The 21965-nt window shown below is 42.1% G+C and overlaps 1 protein-coding gene across 1 annotated transcript in view; it reads right to left on the bottom strand.

Moving 5' to 3' along the window:
- CPNE4 (copine 4) overlaps positions 1 to 21965 on the bottom strand; it is a 494912-nt gene that overhangs the window by 248118 nt on the left and 224829 nt on the right. Inside the window, exon 2 of the mRNA XM_068965804.1 lies at positions 2848 to 3027. Coding sequence (XP_068821905.1) covers positions 2848 to 3027 — 180 coding nt within the window. The remainder of the gene's footprint in view (positions 1 to 2847; positions 3028 to 21965) is intronic.

Below are 21965 nucleotides of genomic sequence, written 5' to 3'. Positions count from 1 at the left end.
TATATTCAACATCCTGTGATAAACCATAATGGAAAAGAATATAATGTATATACATGTACAACTGAGTCACTTCGCTGTACAGCAGAGATTAACACAACATTGTAACTCAACTATACTTCAAAAAACATAAATTTTTAACAAGCCATGAGAAATGATCAGTTTGAAAGCCCTTTCAAAAGCATCAAAGTATACTTAGGAAGGGCTATTGGTAATTCACCTTAAGTGCGCAGGTCTACATATTTCTTGTCTTGAGAGATTAAGAAGATTATGTGAATGAACCCCTCAGATTCTCTGTTCCTTCCACTCTAGGCCATCTGGCCATTTCTCCATACCAACCTTGATGCTTTTCACTTAAATAATGGGAAACCTTACCCCAAAGGGCTTAGACAGCAGGACACCTTATTCCCTCCTGAGGAGAAGTCCACAAGAAGGTGGGTTCTGGGGATATTCTCCATCACATATTATATAATGATCATTGTATATATCTCTCATGACTTTGGAAAGAGTTGAGAGCACATAGTTCTTGATAGGTACAATGCACAATAAGTGGGCAATGAATAAATAGTGGCTTTGAGGTGAAATTCTGTAATGTATAAATAAACTTAAGTAAACGTAAATAAATAATAAATAAACTTAAAAGGTGATTAAAATGGCATTTTTCAGATAGAAAAGAATAATTTTAAGATTCTCACTTAGCAATGAGCATCCCGCCTATGCATAAAAGTTACATGCTGTCCCAAGAAGTAAATGTAGACCCACTAAGTCATGTGAATAAAAGATCTTGTTTATCCAAAGCTTTCACAATTTGGTCTGTGTGAATGATCCTCAAAATTACTTCTTTTGTAAGGCTTATCTTCCTATGTCCAACCCGTCCTTGGCCCTCTACCTCATGCCAGGGGCCAGTGACACTGTCTTTGCCTTCAAACAGCTCACAACTAGTCAGGGATAAAGATGTAAAACAAATAATTACACAAATGAATCACAGCCATTCTTAGGGAGAAGCACAGAAGGGGAAGCAAACATTGAAAGGATGGTATCAAGCAGACAAGAGCTCAGAGAAGGCTCCCAGAAAGAAGTGACATTTCCACTGAAATTGGGAAGGGAACATGAGTGTGAGCAGGGAAAGGAAGCACATTCTGAGCAGATGGGAACACTGCATACAGTCTCTGGAATCAGGAAGTTTGGCATATGTTGCAGAGTATCTTTGTTTGGATTTCCCGAAAAACTGACTCTGAGACTGAAAGTCATAGGAGGTGAAGGAAGCACCACAGTGGAGTAGAGCAGTAAGGCAGGAACAGGAGTGTAGCTTCATAGTCCAACTCTCACATCCATACATGACTACTGCAAAAACCATAGCTTTGACTAGATGGACATTTGTTGACAAAGTAATGTCTCTGCTTTTTAATATGCTATCTAGGTTGGTCATAACTTTTCTTCCAAGGAGCAAGTGTCTTTTAATCTCATGGCTGCAGTCACCATCTGCAGTGATATTGGAGCCCCCCAAAATAAAGTCTGTCACTGTTTCCATTTTTTCCCCATCTATTTGCCATGAAGCAATGGGACTGGATGCCATGATCTTAGTTTTCTGAGTGTTGTTTTAAGCCAACTTAAACTCTTTCGTACTCATCTCTAAACAATATCCTTACCTCTACATGGGATTAATGCAGATTTTATGAGGCTTGAGGCTTATTTGGAATCTTTCTTTGTGGGAAAAGTACAACACTACAAATAAAAACCTGATACAGAACTTTGGAAGGATCCACATAAATGAAGGTCTCTGAATTTTAAGCTGCACTAGTTTCCCAGTAAATCAGGCTCTGACCTTGATTAAGGGTGGCTGGTCCTCTCATCCCTTAGCTCTGCATGGTTGCTCTGACCTCTATGCCTTGTTTACATTGCCTTTTTACCTGAAGACATCCCTCCTCCTCCTTCAACTCCTGGATCATATTTCTTCAAAGTTTGGTTTCACAATGCCTTTTGTCATTCTCCCCAGCAGAAAGCTCTCCCTTCCCTGCAGGCCCACAACCATATTTAGAACCCAGGATGAGTTGCCTCATGAGAGTTTAGAGAACATCGTGAGTGGCTCTGTTTGAGGGGCACACACTGAGCCTTCTCCAATTAGTCTTGAGCACCGGGACTACTTCTACTTAGATTCTACCTCAGCACTTATTCAAGTTCGGGGTATAGCAGGAAGGAAGGGAAAAAGGAAAGGTGTTACAAAGGCAAAATCATGGGGCTTGGAGTAAGGCCCACTTGGGTGTAACTTTGCCCTTGTTAGTATAGGGTCTCTGGCAAGCTGATTACTTCTGAGTCTTAGTTTCTCTCTGACAAATGAATGTTTATTTCCCAACATTGTTGTGAGGATTAAGTAAAGCATTTATCATTCACCATGTATCTATTTAGCCTTCTCTTGGGCTGCTTTTGGCACCAGAGGCTTGGGATAGCTGTGACTGAGCGATACCCGCTGTGTAATTGTTCCCGTAGTTGAGCTGGGAGAGGGATGATTGTGAGGTATCAGAATAAGGCAAGAGCAGACCTACAACTGGAGCAGAGCAGGTGCTCCATAAATAGTTGTTAAATAAATGATTGACAGAATGAAGGAATTCCGAAACAAAAATGATTAACTTTGCAAAATAAGTAACATCTGACATATCTGCACCATCATACATGTGAAAATGTAACCCTGAATATAATGGGCATGGCAGTGCATGTCACACAATGCTACACGTTAAAGGAAATAAAATCAACAGGAGAAAGAAAGCAAGGACTGAATGAGGGGAGAGGGGAAAAAAGGAAGGAGAAAGGCCCTCAGAAGGCTAAAGGGGAGGAAGGGCATCATGGACCCACCTGGCCAAGCGTGCACTCCATGCCGCCCAGGAAGTCGGCCTCCTTCAGCCCATTGTGAGTGCTGCTGATGTCATGGACCTCAAACCGCAGGCGCTGCACCTCCTCGAAGTAAAAGTCCACTGTGAACAGTTTTGAATAGACTGGGTTGATGCAGGTGCGAATCACCTCTGTTCTGTCAACCTGCAGGACAGAGGAAGAGAAAACCCATCAGGGATCAGGGCCTTGTATCGCTATCCTTCAGGAAGCTTCATTTTATGGTGCTCTGTCTCCTTCCAAACTGTCAGTGCCCTCCACCAAGTCACCAGGGTGAGCAGTCTGGACATCTTCAAGGATACACCTTCTGAGAATGAGTCATGGTTCAAGGAGGAAAATCAGAATAATCTGAGCTTTACGTGTAAGGGTTTTAGAGCACCTCGCATTGTTAAGTAATAAAGCAAGAAGATGGATTATTATTAGGGGCCACCTGGAGCCCTAGGAAAAAGTCTGAAGGCATGTTTTGGCTCAGGAGGAAAAAAATCTGCACTCAATTCCTGGTGTCTTAGGGACCCAGCTGGGCAAATAACCTCGTAGATGTCCCTTTTAGCCAGCCCTATTCTAGTGTTAGCGTCATATAAATTCCAGTGTCACATGAATCCCTGTGGTCTCAAGTGTGCCTCTTCTTGGGTTTACACGTTGACTCAGTAGTTTCAGTCCCTCTGTCTCAGTCCCCTCATCAACCAGTGAGGGCTAGAGGATTAGGGCAGTGGTCCCCAATCTGTCACTAGGGACCAGTTTCCTGGAAGACAATTTTTCCACAGACCGGGGTAAGGGGGACGGGGTTTGGGGATGATTCAGATACATTTATTGTGCATTCCACTTCTATTATTATTAGATTGTGATATATGATGAAATAAACATACAGCTCACTATAATGCAGAACCACTGGGAGCCCTGAGCTTCTTTTCCTGCAATTAGACAGTTCCATCTAGGGGGATGTGAGTGATGGAGAGTGGCGGTAAGTATAGATGAAGCTTTGCTCACTTACCTGCTGTTCACCTCCTGCTGTGTGGCCCAGTTCTTTACATGCCATGGACTGGTACCAGTTCATGGCCTGGGGATTGGGGACCTCTATATTAGAGGTTGAAAAACCCCTGGTCTCTAATGTTCCAGGAGTGAAGATTTCCCCAGCCTTCTGAGATAATAACTCTCATTTCTCCCTCACTCTCTTCCCCATTCTGTGCCCTAGGAGACTGGCTGGCCTGTATGGATTCCTGGGCTCCCTGGACCTCTGGGTGTCGGAGGAGGGAGGAAGCCTGAGGAGGGACTTGGCAGGAGATCAGAAGGACATGGCCAGTGTCTCTGTACCTCTCCACACAGTCTGCTAGCAACTCCATTCCACAGAGGGAGCTGCCACCAGAATCTGGTGACACGGACCTGACCTTCAGATCAAAGGATGGTGATGACTCTGCAGCTGCCACAGCGTCCTTGGTTGACTCCCTTATCCCATGCCCATGCAAAGAGCTTCTGTGTAAAGAGTTCAGCCTTTTGAGGGAAACACTGGGAATGCCAATAGGGTACTCTGCTCTCTGCTAGTACCCCAACCACTAAAGGTCATCTCTTCCACATCTGTCCCAAATGAGAATACCCAACACCACTTATATTCTGTGAAGCCTTAGAGGACCAAGTTACAGATAACCCAAGATCCTACAGTAGTTCTCAACTGGAGATATCCATCACTCACATTTCATAGGTCAATTGGAGCTTACATGTATTCTCAGATTTCAAAAGAAACATCATTTTGTCAATGAAAAATATTGCCCGCCATACCAGCAAACAAAGGATGCTGCAGCCACCAAGCCATCACTATACAGTCACCCTGATGGTGAGCCCTGAGGGAGCTCAGGATGGAGAGAAATGGGCTGCCAGCGGCCAAGCCTTCAGCCACTGCAGCAGCCCCACGGGGTACCCTGAAGGGACTCAGGATGGAGAGAAGCAGGATTCTGGACCCAGGTAGCTGAGGTGCATATCAAAGGAGTGGTGTCAGTGAGCCCCGACTTCTGCATCTTCCCATACATGGGAAAGTGCTAAATTTCATTAGCTTGAGACAGCTGTTTTTCTTTAATGAATAGTTATCTTTTGATGTTCCCACCACCTGATTTTTGTTGCAAAAGCTCTTGTATATACTGGCTCCTCACCTTGCTTCTTGGGGGCAGTCTCTCAGAGTTATTTGAGATGCTATTTATCAGGCTTGAAGTGCTCAAAATGTTCTCTGAATAAAACATAATTCTCAACTTTTATGTTGTGCAGTTTTTTTCAGTCGACAGTTTATTGGATACTCCCCAAGAGTCATTCATTAGCACCAACGGTGAAAAACACCTCCCCACTTTCATTACAGTACCAGAAGAGTTTCTCAATAAAATGAGGGAAGCCACTTTTGACCATATCATGCATGTACACGTTATCCAGCAAAGAAAAAAATCAGATACGGATACACTCTTGATCTCAGGGTTTGATCCCTGGCCCCATCTCTTCCTATGCAGGGCCTTATGTGAGAGAGGGCTACCCTGTAAGGAGTACCTTCTGCCATTTCTGGTGGGATGGATGATCCTGGCTGTGAGGAGAAGGAGAATATGGTTCTTTTACGTCCTGCTACAAGAGATAGAAACCAAACCTCAATCCACTGCTGATTAGGATTCGACAACAAGCTACTGCTCAGACCAATGGTTATTTGACTCTTTCCATGAAGAGTCAGCTATTTGAGCTTAATTTGTATTTTTTAAAATGTTCATTCTGGGAGGCAGGATTGTATATGTTATTGACTGATTATGTGGGTACACAAGATTTATTATATTGGTATACTTTTATTTTTTTGTTATTAAGAAATTATACTTTTGAATAATAGTAAAAATCAGAGGCCTATAAGTTCATAGTGTCCTGGAGGTGTTTCATTCACTCCACTTAAAAGTAGTTTTCAGCCTCTTCTTTGGCGTTGGCCTGCTCTTGTGCCTTGAGTTTTTCCTAATAAAACTGAGCTGTAACCTAGCTGTAAAACTGGTCTGCCATTTCAAATCTTTGCTATGGCGAGACAGAATCAAGGAAATTACACACTCTTCCAACATATATGGTGCCATTTCTCGGATTTAACCTGGCTGGAACAACATTAGCTCAGCCCCTGTGAAGCAGAGGCCAAGCACAGCAGAAGCCCAACTTGGTGAAATCTCACGCAGTGGAAGCTGAACACCAAGAAAACCCAGTGCAGTGGAAGTAACAAGAAGCCCAGCAGGTTGGAAACCAGGATAGCATAAAAACACTGGGCAGAAAGCTCATGCAGCTGAGTCCCAGATTCCAGAAGACCTCTAGTTAAGAAACCTTGGACCACTGGACAAAATCCAGAGAGAGATTGTCAGAAGATCCTCTGACCAATCCTGAGGAAATCTGGTACACTGATGGAAGCAGCTTTGTCTTCGATGGGAAAAGAAGAGCTGGATATGCAGTAGGCTCCAATTTCGAGATCATAGAGGCCAAACCTTTGCCACCAGGTACTTCAGCACAATTGGCTGAGCTCATAGCCCTGACTTGAGCTTTCGAGCTGGGAAAAGGAAAAAGAATAGCCATTTACACTGACTCCAAGTATGCCTTTCTGGTGCTACATGCAGATGCTGCTATTTGGAAAGAAAGGGGGCCACTTGACCACCCGAGCAAGCGTCCCCAATCAAAACTGGTGATAAAATCCTTAGGCTCTTGGAGATGGTCTACCTGCCTGCTGAGGTTTCAGTCTCTCATTGTAAAATACACCAAAACAGGAGCATGGAAGTGGCACGAGGGAACCAAACAGCCAATCAGGCACCCAAGAGAGCAGCAGTACAGAACCATGACCTAATAGGGGTTGCCACCTTAGTTCCACAGACTAATTTGCCAGAAACTCCTTCATATACTGAAGGTGATACTCTTAAAGCTAAGAATGAAGGCTTTTAAGAGGATCATATGGGGTGGTTCCAAAAGGAGGGACTCCTTTTTCTGCCTGGGAACCTCCAGGGGAAGTTGGTTAACTCCTTACAAGCCACCACTCATTTAGGGGAGAAGGCCCTCCAAAGATTACTAGAAAGGTCCTTTAGATGAACAGGCCTCCAAACAAGTATAAGGCAAGTGGTTTCCTCTTGTCCCACTTGCCAGTTAAACAACCCCCAAGGAGCTTGAAGACCCCAGCTGGCCCAGCCCGTCCAATGGGGTGGGACCTACTTAGGAGAGGACTGGAAGATGTCAGTATCTCAAGGGTATAAATACCTATTAGTTATGACAGGTACATTCACAGGATGTATTGAAGGCTTTCCAACCCAGACTGAGGAGTTGTTAAAAAAAAAAAAAAAAAACTGCTTCATGAAATCATTCTGAGATTTGGTCTGCACAGGTCATTACAAAGTGACAACGGGACACCATTTTCTTCTAAGGTCACCCAAAGGATCTCTAAAGCATTGGGCATGACTTATTACCTCCATTGTGCCTGGAGGCCTCAGTCTTTAGGAAAAGTAGAAAGAGGCAACCAATTCTTAAAATCAGTGATAAAAAAGATAACCCAGGAGACCTCCCTGGGATAGAAGGAGGCTTTACCAATAGCTCTCCTCTGCACGCATATTGCCCCTAAGGAACAGGTTGGTCTTAGTCCTTATGAGATAGTATATAGGAGACCTTTTGCTTATGTCAATGACCTCTTCCTAGATCCACAGTCACAGACCCTCCAGTCTTATACTATGGCCAGTGGGCAGCTCCAACAGATATACGCTTGCGGGGTAGCAACCAGGACCCCAAAAATTCTAAAGAGCTAACACTATAGGCTCCAGGGACTCAAGTCCTAATTAAACTCTGGAAAGATGGGTCCCCAAAGGCTCAACTCCAGCCCACATGGAAGGGCCCCTACCCTGTAATACTTTCTACCCCCACAGCAGTCAAGGTACCAGGACATGACTCCTGAATTCACTACTCATGAGTCAAGTTGTGGAAGAAAACAGAAGAGGACACTCAATACACCTGTGAGCCCCTGGAGATCTCAGATACCTATTCAAAAGTACAAATGAGCACCATTCTAATGAAAACTCCCAAAATTAAGTTTCTGGAGATAAGATCTCTCAGGATAGCTCTAAAGAGCCAACACAGCTTGGCAGGGGTGGTACTCCAAAACAGACAGGAGATAGATCTCCTGATCCCTGAAAATGGAGGGACTTGAACCACCTTGAATGAAGTGTGTTGTTTTTGGTAAATACTTCCAACTAAGTTGAAGAAAGTCTCACAGACCTCAAGCAAAACCTTCAGATCCTACAGGATCTCAAAGAATGAGCTGGAGAGTTATTGGGGTGGCTACAACCTCTCTTTGGGGGATCTTTCTTCTGGAAAGGGGGAATTTGGAGTTGCCTAATGCCCCTACAAATCCCCGTTATCATCATATTGATGCTGCTTATGATTGCCCCTGCTTCTGCTGCTAAGTTGCTTCAGTTGTGTCCGACTCTGTGCGACCCCATAGACAGCAGCCCATCAGGCTCCCCCGTCCCTGGGATTCTCCAGGCAAGAATACTGGAGTGGGTTGCCATTTTCTTCTCCAATGCATGAAAGTGAAAAGTGAAAGTGAAGTCGCTCAGTCATGTCCGACCCTAAGAGACCCAATGGACCGCAGCCTTCTAGGCTCCTCTGTCCATGGGATTTTCCAGGCAAGAGTACTGGAGTGGGGTGCCATTGCTTTCTCCATGATCGCTCCATGTATTATCAATTGTCTAACCTGTTTTGTCTCTGCCCAGGCCAACAAACTACAACATGGAGTGCCAGTTCAACAAGGATATATAAAACTACACCTAACCACAAAAAATATCACTCATCCTTAGATGGACATCACTATAAGGACTCTGAAGCTTGGGAGAAGCAAGAAGGGGAGGTTCAATGTCCCCTCGTTGTCCCAGCTCAGCAGGAAGTAGCCAGAGATACTACGACACTCCATTGCCAAAGAATTGGGCCTCCCATCTCTTGAGGGGGGAATGTTAGGTAGTTAGAATAGGAAAAAGGAGTCCAAAATGGCAGTGGCTAAAAGACAAAGAAAGGAAAAAGTCTGCAAAAGCGGAACAGAAGGAAATCCGTGGATGGGAGTGAGAACTTCAGGTGAAACTAACACTCTCCCTTCTTGGCTAGCCCAATTTGCATAGGACAGGCTCAGGGGGGAGAAGACAAATGTATAAAAGGAAGAAGCCTAGAAGGATTGAGTCCTCTCCTTTGGGATCGACCCACCTTCACTCCTTGAGGATGTACTATCCTTTGTTTTTCCTAATAAAACTGAGCTGCGACAGAAAAAAAAAAAAAAAGTAGTTTTCCTTTAATTTGCCAACAGAACGGAAGTACTATTTCTATTGCCCTACTTTTGGGTGGGGGGTGGGGAACAGAGATTATCTGGCAACCTGGGGCTGGATTTGTACATGGAAACCAATTGGGGGCTGCCTCATTCAGATGGGTGTTCTTTCTCCATTTTCCAAGCTCTTAATCTTCAATGAATTCTTCCATCTGACTCCTAGAGGCATTGTTGCAACTTTAGGTCAAAATTCATAGCATCATGAGCCATATGATAAAAGATTTAACTGCATTCATGTAGTGCCTTTTGATAGAGGGTTTTGAAACCACAATCCCCAAGAAGTAACTTATAGGTGGATTGTCAAGATACAGAAAAGATGCTTTTCTTGTGGCTGAAGGAATAGAGTCCTGGACAGGTTTAGATTATAAGAGATAGGAGATGCAAACTCAAGTCTTTATTTCTCTGCTTTAACCATCCCAAAGGGCACAAATGGCTGATGTGCATCAGTTCTGTTGGTTTTCTTCTTACTTCTTGATTTTTAAATGCTGATCCCACACAAACATCATGCCACACCTCAGATGGACCATCCAAAGCAATACTGAATGACTTCATTTTGTGAGGGAAAGGACTGATTTGGAAACAAGTTAAGTAACACACATTTGCATTACCAACATAGATAATTACAAGGATAATCTCAGGACCAGTGAGACTCCTGAGTATGGATGCTCAGGACTAGAAGGACAATGAGGATGGGGAAATGCTGGTAACACTTGCTGATGTTTCAAAACATTTGGCGTTCCAAGTCTTTATGGGAGATACATTATCATTTCTGGCAGCTGAAGTTGGGTTTAACCTGAGCAACAGAGCCTAGGATGGCTGTTGTTTCTCATTGAGAGGCTTCAAGGTCAAGGCAGTTGTTTCCAAAGGACCACCCTTTGCCTGGTGCTGCCAGTTGCATCAGAATCACTGGGGGCAGGTTTCCTTACACTTGACTCATGATCCCTACACTTGGGGTCCTGATTCAATAAGGGGGGGAGGTGGGAGGGGGGTTCGGGATTGGGAACACGTGTACACCCGTGGAGGATTAATGTTGATGTGCGGCAAAACCAATACAATATTGTAAAGTAAAAAAAAAAAAAATAATAATAATAATAAATTTAAAAAAAGAAAAAAAAAGTAGGGGACCCTAGAAATGTGTATTTTAAAGGTGTCCTAGGCAATCTGAATGGGAGAATATCAGAGTAAAAGAACTGAAGAGATGCAAGGTCTAGCTCTTGCTCTTATGTGGGTTGTTTTTTTTTTTTTTTTTGTCAAGGTTTTAAAAATTTTGCTTTCTTTCTGTTACCGAGTCTGCAAAACTGTCAACACTTCTCTCTGCTTCTCTGCTCTGCAGTTGTAATGACTGATATCCTAGTGTTGCTTATGGTTTGCAGAACATATTCACACCCATTTTTGTTTGATTCTTAGAACAATCATATGCTGTAGATTTATATTATTTTATATAAGAGTAAAATCAAGGTCAGACATCAGGACAAAGTACTGGATGACAGAATGGGCAGTGAGCTCAGGCCTTTTGACCACAAAGTCTGGACTATTTTCTTAATTCATCTTTATTCATAAGCATCCCTAGAAGGAAAGAAAAAAAATGTAGCTGTGTTATGATATCATGATGATAGAATCAATCGTTGAATATTGCTTTTGATGAGATGCTATTTTAAAGACTTTCATCTAAAACATTTTTCAGTATACCAGTTTCTCAGTATACCAGTAAAGTTTATGACAGTTCTTGGTGTGTCAGAGGCACTCACTTTTTAAAAATGCATTATTGAGGTATAATTTACATAAAATAAACCACGTCTACTTAAAGTACTCAATTCAGTAAGGTTTGATATGTGAAACCTTCCCCACAACCAAGTGAAGGCACCCATGACCCCCTACAGAGTCTTCATGTCCCCGTAAAACCTTTCTCTCACCCCTCCCTGCCTTTGTTCCCAAGCAACTACCAATCTGTTCTCTGTTACCATAATCAGTTTGTATCCTCTATAATGGCATATAAGTTAATTGCAGACTATGTAGTCTTTTTGTCTTTATTCTCTCATTCAGTGTAATTATTTTGAAATTTATTCATTGTGCATCAGTGATTCATCTTTTTTATTTCTGAGTAATATTTCATTGATGAACTGTTTCCAATTTGGCTGTTACACATAAAACTGCCATGGATATTCATGTACAAACATTTGTATGGACTTTATATTTCTTCTCTCTAGGAGTGAAATAGGTATATGTTTAACTTCTAAAATTCTAACTGGTGTGTAGTGGTATCACATTGTGGTTTTAATTTGTGTTTTCCTAATAACTCATGAGGGCTTTAATAGCATCTTTTCAAGTGCTTATGTGCCATCTGTCTCTTTTGGTGAAGTGTATGTTCAAATCTTCTGACTCTCTTTTCATTCTTATGACAACATCGTGATGTAGGTACTATTATCATCCCCTTTCCTGAGCGGTAGAGAGACACCCATACCTTTCCCAATTTCATACAGCTTGTGAGAGGTAGGGTTTTTCATCTTTATGCCAAATAGTCATGCAAATTTGAAGCTTTTTCACCTAAATCCTCTTGTACACAACAGACATGGATATGGAACTAATGGGGAAAGTCAGTGAATGAAGCTGTAGTTGTGTCTCCAGTTTGTCCGCTGGCATATTGGAGATACAAGGGGAGCTCCATACACTGCCCAGGGAATTGTGTGTGGGACAAGATCAGTCTGTCATCAAAAATAATTCAACACAGATAATGGCCATCTGCTCCCTGAGTCCCCCAAGGGCTGGGACTGACAGAGGAAAAGGAGGTGAGGGGACTGAGAGGTGAGCACTAAACAATGTGATGCTATTAATGGGGAAAAACTAAAGCCAGGAGCCAAAACTGATGTCTCACTGAACGGTTTAAGGTTTCCTGGAGAAGTACAAGTCTTTATCCCAAGGATAACAGGGCTGGAGAAGAGTGATATCATGTGCCAGAGAGAGACATAACCTAACCCCTAGGGCAGGCTTATAATTAGATATTATTTAAAACTTATATTCCTTAAATATTTTCTCAATATTTATTTAGTGAGAGTGAGGAGAAACTAACTTTCTCTGAATAAAGAAAGGATAATGTTAGGATCAAAAATAAGGAATGATTACAGACAATTTTTCAAACCGTGGAACTTCCAAAGGGACATATTAAACCACATAGAATTTAGATATTAAGATAAGTCACTGAGTCACAGGAATTAGCATTATTCAGCTTCAGATGCTTTCGAGTGCTGGCTGTGGGGTTGGTGGACTTCCCTATAGCTGCAGGAAACAAGTCACTGGTCTTGAAAATCACTCAACAGGGGGAGATAGGTTGGTGCTGGCGAGATATGGCTTTTATTTTCATTGTAGTGGGTTTTCTACTTGAACAGGACTAACACTCCTTCACATTTTGCTGGTTATGTAAGAAGTCACACGTGGGAACCTGAGTTTCCTGACGCCATTTTTATGCTATGTCTTTGTGCTTACATCATTCTGGTGGCGTGCCACATGGATGGTTCCTGCTCACTAGGAATGAAAATATGCCTGAGTATTTGTCAACTTTTGCTTCTCCTTCAGTTATAATATCCTGGGCTAAAGCTGACCTTGCACCTGAACATATGTGGTCCTCAGTGGGGGCAATTCTCACTTTTCTAGGGAGCACGTGGAAATGCATAGAGGTGTCTGGGGTTGTCACAATGATGGGGTGACATCACTGAATGCCAAATATCCTGCAATGTGGAGGTTAGTTCTAGTCAACCCAGAACTACACACTCTCCAGAGCTAGTGGTGTCTTCTATTTGTCCAACCCACTTTCAACCCCAACTAGAAAAATAAAGAAACTTATCCAAGAGTGTTTGGGCCTCAGAACCAAGCATATGAGTGGATTTACTAGCCAAGAGAGAAATAAAGATATATAATTATATAATTATAAATTTTAATTATAAAATATAATTAATTATATTTTAATTATATATTTAATTAATTTATATTGACAATATTTTAATTATATAATTATAACTTACAATATAAATTATATTTTATTTATATATTATATAATTATATAAATTATAATATATAATTATATAATTATAAAATAATTATAAATTTATAATATAAATTATATTTTATTTATATATAATTATATATAAAGTTATATTATTTTATTTATTATAAAATTATAATATAAATTATTTATAATTGTATATAAATAATAATAATTATATATTTATTATTTAACCAATAAGTCTATTAAAGCATCATTCTTAGTTTGCAGGTGACAAAATAAAACTGAATCAGAAAAGCATTGGTAAAGAAAGGATCAAACTCAGTCTGTCCAACTAAAAAAATATATGCTCTTTCTACCTTAAGATTTGTTATAGGTAAATCTTTGAATTATGTCCCTCAAAGTTCATATGTTGAGTACATCAGAATGTGATCTTATCTGAAGATACAGTTGTTCCTGAAGTCAGAAGTTAGGATGAAATCATACTAGAATAGGGAGGATCCCTGATCTTATATGACTGGTATCCTATAAATAGGGATATTCAGATATGAATACAGGGAGATGCCATTTGGACATGAAGGAAGAGATTAGAGTGATGCACTTAAAACCCACGAAACACCAATGATGGCCAGCAAACGACTAGAAGCCAGAAGAGACATGCAGAGCAGATTCTCTCTAATGCCCTCAGAAGGATCAAAACCTGGTTATACTTTGATCTTGGACTGTAGCCTCCAGACTCCAAGACAACAAGTTTCTGTCTTCTAAGCCACCCGGTCTATGGTAGTTTCTTACAGCAGTCCTATTAAAATAGCTGTCATTCTACCTATCTCAAGAAATGTAAATTGATATAGCAACTGTGGAGAACAGTATGGGGAGCCTAAAAAGTTAACATAGAACAATATGATCCAGAAAACCATAATTCAAAAGGATACATGTACTCCAGTGTCCACTGCAGTACCATTTACAATAGCCAGGGCATGTATATTTACAATATTATAATACCAGAACACAGCCATGCATTTCTTGCCTTGAGAACCCCATGAACAGTATGAAAAGACAAAAAGATATGATACCAGAAGATGTCATATTGCTGTGACCCCTAGGTCAGTAGGTGTCCAGTATGCTATGGGAAAGAGGGGAGAGATAGCTCCAGGAAGGATGAAGAGGCTGGTCCAAAGCAGAAATAATGCTCAGTGGTGGACGTGTCTGTGGTGGAAGTGTAATCTGATGTTGTAAAGAATAATACTGCATAGGCACCTCGAGTGGTTGGTCCATGAATCAAGGTAAATTGGATGTGATCAAGGAGGAGATGGTAAGATTGAACATCAACATCTTAGGAATCAATGAACTAAAATGGATGGGAATGGTGAGTTTAACTCACAGGACCATTGTATCTAATACTGTGGGCAAAAAGCCCTAGAAGAAATGAAGTAGCCTTCATAGTCAATAAGGGAGTTTACAATGCAGTACTTGGGTGCAGTCTCAAAAATGACAGTAATCTTAGTTCATTTCCAAGGCAAACCATTCAACAACACATAATCCAAGTTTATGCCCCAACCATTAATGCCAAAGAAGCTGAGGTTGAATGGTTCTATGAAGATCTACAATACCTTCTACAACTAACACCAAAAAAAAGATGTTTTTCATCATATAGGATTGGAATGCAAAAGTAGGAAGTCAATAGATACCTGGAGTAACAGGCAGGTATGGCCTTGGAGTACAAAATGAAGCAGGGCAAAGATTAACAGCAAAAACAAGACCTGGAATAGCTGTGGCTCAGATCATGAGCTTCTTATTGCCAAATCCAGGATTAAATTGAAGAAAGTAGGGAAAATCACTAGGCCATTCTGGTATGACTTAAATCAAATCCCTCATGATGATACAGTGGAGGTGAGGAATAGATTCAAGGGATTAGATCTGGTAGATAGAATCACTAAAGGACTACAGGTGGAATATTGTACAGGAAGCAGGGACCAAAACTAACCCAAAGAAAAAGAAATGCAAGAAGGCAAAGTGTCTTAGGAGGCCTTACAAATAGATGAGAAAAGGAAAGAAGTGAAAGGCACAGGAGAAAAGGGAAGATATACCCATCTGAATGCAGAGTTCCAAAGAAAAGTGAGATAAGAAAAGACTTCTTAGGTGAACAATGCAAAGAAATAGGGGAAAACAATAGAGTGGTAAAGACTAGACATCTCTTCAAGGAAATTGGAGATACCATGGGAACATTTCATGCAAGATGAACATGATAAAGAACAGAAATGGACAGTCCAGCTTTGATCCATGATACTGGATGCTTGGGGCTGGTGCACTGGAACAACCCAGAGGGATGGTACGGGGAGGGAGGAGGGAGGGGGGTTTAGGATGGAGAACACGTGTATACCTGTGGTGGATTCATGTTGATGTATGGCAAAACCAATACAATATTGTAAAGTAATTAACCTCCAATTAAAATAAATAAATTTATATTAAGAAAAAAAGAAATGGCAAGGACCTAGCAGAAGCAGAAGATATTATGAAGAGGTGGCAAGAATACACAGAAGAACTGTACAAAAAGATCTTAATGACCCAGATAACCATGATAATGTGGTCATTCACCTAGAGCCAGATATCCTGGAGTGTGAAAGTCAAGTAGGCCTCAGGAAGCATTACTGCAAACAAAGCTAGTGGAGGTGATGGAATTCCAGTTGAGCTATTTAAAATCCTAAAAAATGATACTTTTAAAGTGTTGCACTCAATATGCCAGCAAATTTGGAAAACTTAGCAGTGGCCACAGGACTGGAAAAGGTCAGTTTTCATTTCAGTCCCAAAGAAGGGAAATGCAAAAGAATGTTCAAACTACCATACAGTTGTACTCATTTCACATGCTAGCAAAGTAATGCTCAAAAAAATACTTCAAGCTAGATTTCACCAGTATGTGAAACGAGAAATTCCAGATGTACAAGCTGGATTTAGAAATGGCTGATGAACCAGAGAGCAAATTGCCAATATCCTCTGGATCATAGAGAAAGTATGAGAATTCCAGAAATATATCTACTTTCGCTTCACTGACTATGCTAAAGCCTTTGACTGTGTGGATCACAGCCAACTGTGGAAAATTCTTACAGAGATGGGAATCCCACATCACCTTACCTGTCTTCTGAGAAACCTGTATGCCGGTCAAGAAATAACAACTAGAACCAGACATGGAACAATGGGCTGGTTCAAAATTGAGAAAGTACTTCAAGGCTGTATATTGTCACCGTGCTTATTTAACTTATATGCAGAGTACATTGTGTGAAGGCCAACCTGGATGAATCACAAGCTGGAATCAAGATTTCCGGGAGAAATATCAACCTCAGATTTGCAGATGATACCACTAATAGCAGAAAGCTAAGAGGAACTAAAGAGCCTTTTGATGAGGGTGAAAGAGAATGAAAAAGTTGGCTTAAAATTCAACATTCAAAAAAATGAAAATCATAGCAACTGGTCCCATCACTTCATCACAAATAGAAGGAGAAAAAGTGGGAACTGTGGCAGACTTTATTGTCTTGGGCTCCAAACTCATTGTGGATGGTGACTGTAGCAATGAAATTAAGACGCTTGCTCCTTGGAAGGAGAGCAATGACAAATTTAGAAAGCACATTAAAAAGCACCCTGTATGCGAGACAGCAAAAGAGACACAGATGTATAGAAGAGTCTTTTGGACTCTGTGGGAGAGGGGGAGGGTGGGATGATTTGGGAGAATGGCATTGAAACATGTATAATATCATATAAGAAACGAATTGCCAGTCTAGGTTCGATGCAGGATACAGGATGCTTGGGGCTGGTGCACTGGGGTGACCCAGAGGGTTGGTATGGGGAGGGAGGTGGGAGAGGGGTTCAGGGTTGGGAACACGTGTACACCCATGGCGGATTCATGTTGACGTATGGCAAAACCGATACAATATTGTAAAGTAAAAAAACAACAACAACAACAACAAAAAAAAAAACATAGTGCATTCAGATGCAGATGCAATAAACACCACTTATGTACCAAAAAAAAAAAAAAGCAGTGATAACACTTGGCTGAAAAAGTTCTTTATAGCCAAAGCTATGGTTTCTCCAGTAGTCATGAACAGATATGACAGCTGGACGATAAAGCAGCTGAGTGCCAAAGAATTGATGCTTTTGAGCTGTGGTGTTGAAGAAGACTCTTGTCTCCTTGGACAGTCAGGAGATCAAACCAGTCAACCATAAAGGAAATCAACCCTGAATTATCATTGTAAGGACAGATGCTGAAGTTGAGCACCAATACTTTGGCCACCTGATGTGAAGAGCCAACTCATTGGAAAAGATCCTGGTGCTAGGAAATATTGAGGGCAGGAAAAGAAGGGGGTGACAGAGGATGAGATGCTTGGATGGCATTAATGACTCAATGGACTTGAGTTAGAGAAAACTACAGGAGATAGAGAAGAACAGAAAAGCCTGGCATGGTGCAGTCCCTAGGGTCACAAAGAGTTGGACACAACTTAGGGACTGAACAACATCAAGAGAGCAGAAAAAATCTAAATGTCCAATAAAAAATGAATGGATAAAGATGATGTGGTACATATATACAGGCTTCCAAGATGGTGCTAGTGGTAGAGAACCCACATGCCAATGCAGGAGATATAAGAGACGCAGGTTCAGTCTCTGGGTTGGGAAGATCCCCTGGAGGAGAGCATGGCAACCCACTCCAGTATTGTTGCCTGGAGAGTCCCATGGACAGAGGAGCCTCACCAGCTACAATCCATAGGGTCAGACACAACTGAAGCGACTTAGCACACATGCACGAGGTACATATATACAATGGAATATTAGTCACTAAAAGGAATGACATTGACTCATTTGGAGTGACGTGAAAGAACACAGAGTCTGTTGCACAGACTGAAGTAAGTCAGAAAGAGAAAAACAAATATATATTAACATATATATGGAATCTCTGGTACAGATAAACCTATTTGCAGAGCAGGAATAGAGATGCAGATATAGAGAACTGACTTATAGATATGGGAGTGGGGGGAAAGCAGATGGGACAAATTGGGAGTGTGGCACTGATATATATACACTACCACATGTAAAATAGTTAGTGGGAAGCTGCTGCACAGCACAGGGGCCTCAGCTTGGTGCTCTGTGGAGACCAAGAGGGCTGGGATGGGGGTGAGGTTGGAAGGAGACTCAAGAGGAAGGGGATATCTGTATACACGTACCTGATTCACAATGCTATACAGTAGAAACTAACATAACATTGTAAAGCAATTATAGTCCAATTAAAAAAAGATTCATCTCTGAAAAGGCATTCCTCACCCACCCCACAGAAAAATCTTCAAATGTTCTAGATTAAATTGAATGAATTTAATCTAGAATTACAAAAGTCAATCCATTGCCAACCCCCACCCCAACACACACATATCACTTAACTTTCTGCTCTGCACTTCATCTTCCTCTCAAGGAACAGAGTCCCTTGTGTGAGCTGGGTTCTCTTTATGCAGCCCGTGGGATTAGTCTGCTGGAGGACCTGGTGTGAGGCAGTCCTTTCACCACGAGTCTCAGCTGGGTTTGTATTACTCAGAGTAAACAGCAGAGTCACATCACCTCATTGAAGACTGTAGTTCAGAAATGAATGAAATGAGCATCACCTAGAGGCACCTTCAGAGAGGTCTCAAGGGCCACAGGCAGGGCTCCTGGGTCTTCCTTTTGCTTTGCTGGCCTCCTCAGCCCCCATTGGCAGGGGTCACAAGTATCCACCTCTGCGTCCTCCTCATGTGTTCCTCTCCCCAATATGAGTGCCTAGTGTGTGTGGCTTAGTTCCCATGGTCAAAAATTCCTATTTGAAACATGAGCCCCAGTGTGATGTTATTAGGAAACGGGGCTTTGTGGAGGTAATTAAGTCATGAGGGTGGAATGCTCACAAATGGGATTAATGCCCTTAAAATAAGAGCCCCCAAAGAGCTCCCTTGCCCCTTCTGCAACATGAAGACATGGCAAGAAGACACCTCAGTGTTTAGTAACCAGGAAGCAGGCTCTCACCAGACATCAAATCTGCTGACCCCTTGATTTGGACTTCCAGCCTCCAGGACTGTAAGAAGTAAAATTTTTTTTGTTTACAAATCGTCCAGTCTATGGTATTTTGTTGTAGCAGCCCTAACAGACTAAGACACAAGGTGATCTTTAAACTTTTTATGTAATTTAAATTTTGTAATTATGTAATTTAGAAATCTTAACCAATGCACAGTTAAGTTTGAGAACTAGTGATATTATATTACCAGGTGCTATGGCTCAGCTCCAAGATCACGGTAACCAGAAGGTATCACATGATCTACTCTGAGCACCCCAGAGTCAGACTGTGTGTTGGCACATTTCTGCTTTCTTGGGAGCTGCCATCTTGACTGCTGCTCATCGTGCTACAGGATATGAAGACTGAAGGAAATAACTAAACGGTGAGCTGATTTAGTTGAAGGTTTATCCATCCAAGCACTCCATTAACTGGAACACTCTCAATTTGTGAGATGGGTTAGTGAAGGTGGTGATTAGCCTCCTTTGCATCCACAGATTTTCTGCTCTACTCTGTGCCCCGAGGAGACTGGCTGCATGAATTGCTTTGTTAGGATTTCTTTGCCAGTTTGCCTCCTTCAGCCAATGGGAGGCATCAGTAGAAGATTAGAAAGGGGGAGGAAAGAGAGGTCAGTGTGTTTTTCTTGTCCCTCTCCCTGCCCCACACTGCAGCTGTACAGTGACTATGTCTTCCCATCCCTCAGTCTTCTGCTAGTAGCCTGCCTGCAAGGTTCTAGCTCTCACTGGGTTCTAGTAACACTGCTATTTCCACCTGCCTATCAAGCCTAGTGGTGCCATCCCACTATTGCTACTCACAGAGCATCTCAGCATCTCTTGCTGATCCCTTTAACTCTGCACACACATCCCTATGCGTGTCATTAACATGTCTTATGGAAGAGCCTTCAGAATCCCAAGGGCAGGCAAAATTGCGTCCCGTCTGGTGGCTCACAATGAATACATTATATGCTCTTTTAAGAGTCTGAAAACTGGGGATCAATATATGATTCATGTGGTAACTTCCTCTTAGCCTCAACGTCTATTCCTCAACTGGGTTCTGTAATAGATCACAAGGAACATTGCTGAACACTAAATATGCCACAGGCATTTTTCTAACCAATTCACAGTATTATCCCATAGCCCTCCCAACAACCATATAGTGCCACTATCACTATTTTACACATGAGAAAACATAGGTTAAGCCCACACAAATGGAAGGAAATTTGCACTTCACTCAGATGCTGGTTATTAACAGAATGGTCCCATCATCTCATCTCTCTACAGTTCTAGAGACCTTGGGAAAGGTCATCCAAGACTGGAGAGCATTCGCTTTCTTACTGACTGACATGAAATAGCGAAAAGAAACTCAACTGCAGGATGCCGCATATGCATGCCAAGTCCCTCACGTGCACCAACTAGCTGACTATGCAGATGGCCGCTAGAGGCTGCCCCCCCGTCCTTACAACAGGTGCCCACATGCAGGGACGAAGCAGTGGGGGTGGTCCCGTTGCTTGGGGTCAACCTTCTAGGCTCCAGCTCCTCCTCCCCTAACTCCTTTAGGATAATCAACATCCACTCTGCTTACAAGTCAACTCTTGACTGCCCAGATTGTGAAAAGATCCAAACGGACCTTTTCTGAATGCCACTGATGAGGAGGAGCAGATGATCCTATACCTGAGGTTCTTCCCCACAGTGCTCCCCCATTCACTGGGGGCACTCACCTCTCCTTGGCTTTTCTCAGAAAGCCTATGTTGTTGATAGTGATAATCTCAGATCTTAGCATTCATCCAGTCTGAGAATGACAGCAGCTAATGAGAGATAGGTGGCTCAGATGGGAAAGCATCTGCCTACAGCGCGGGAGACCCCGGTTTGATCCCTGGGTCAGGAAGATCCTCTGGAGAAGGAAATGGCAACTCACTCCACTACTGTTGCCTGGAAAATCCCATGGATGGAGGAACCTGGTAGGCTGCAGTCCATGGGGTCGCAAAGAGTCAGTCACAATTGAGGGACTTCACTTTCACTTTCCATCCTTCTTGGTTCTGAGTGGTTGGTGGGAATAGTGTACAGTAAAAGTGCCTGAGGCCATCTCTGTGTTTACAAGGAAGATGGTCGCTTAGCAATGTCTGCCCTAGGTGTGGGAGGGGCAGGATGGCTCAGGTGTCAAATGCCTGTCATTCTTCTACTCTGGTGATTCAACTTGTAACAGAGGAAACGAGGCCCACAGATATTAAAACAACATTCTCAAACTCCTGAAACTACAGACTGATAGGTAGGCATGTGGATAAACTATGTCCCCTGCCTGCTGGTTCAGCACTTGGTCTCCCCACACCAAACTGCTTATTTCACAACTAGCTACACAGATGCTTTGGGGACCCAGGGCCCAGCATTTCAACTTCAAAATTCAAAACAAACACTGACATATTCAACCATTTTTGTGGTTTTGGTTAATGAGGGCTAATCTCACAACATCTGAAACAACATTCTAAAAGTCAGGTTCCCTAAAAAGGACAACGCTATGGAACCAGGCCATGCCAAGGAATGCAATCTTAGGAAATGAGCTAAACCACTCTAGATGCCTCTCAATACAAGCATCATTCAAAGGTGACCATGCAGCCAGATAGATTAGGATGCTTGGTTAACAGAGCAGTGCCCAGTCAGGCATCCTGCCTACCCCAAATGGGATGATCAGTGCTTTATTATTATTATTTA

Source organism: Capricornis sumatraensis, chromosome 1, assembly GCF_032405125.1.
Source record: "Capricornis sumatraensis isolate serow.1 chromosome 1, serow.2, whole genome shotgun sequence".
Lineage (NCBI taxonomy): Eukaryota > Metazoa > Chordata > Mammalia > Artiodactyla > Bovidae > Capricornis > Capricornis sumatraensis.
The sequence above is the reverse complement of the archived record's forward strand: the minus strand, read 5'-3'. Positions and strand labels throughout refer to the sequence as shown.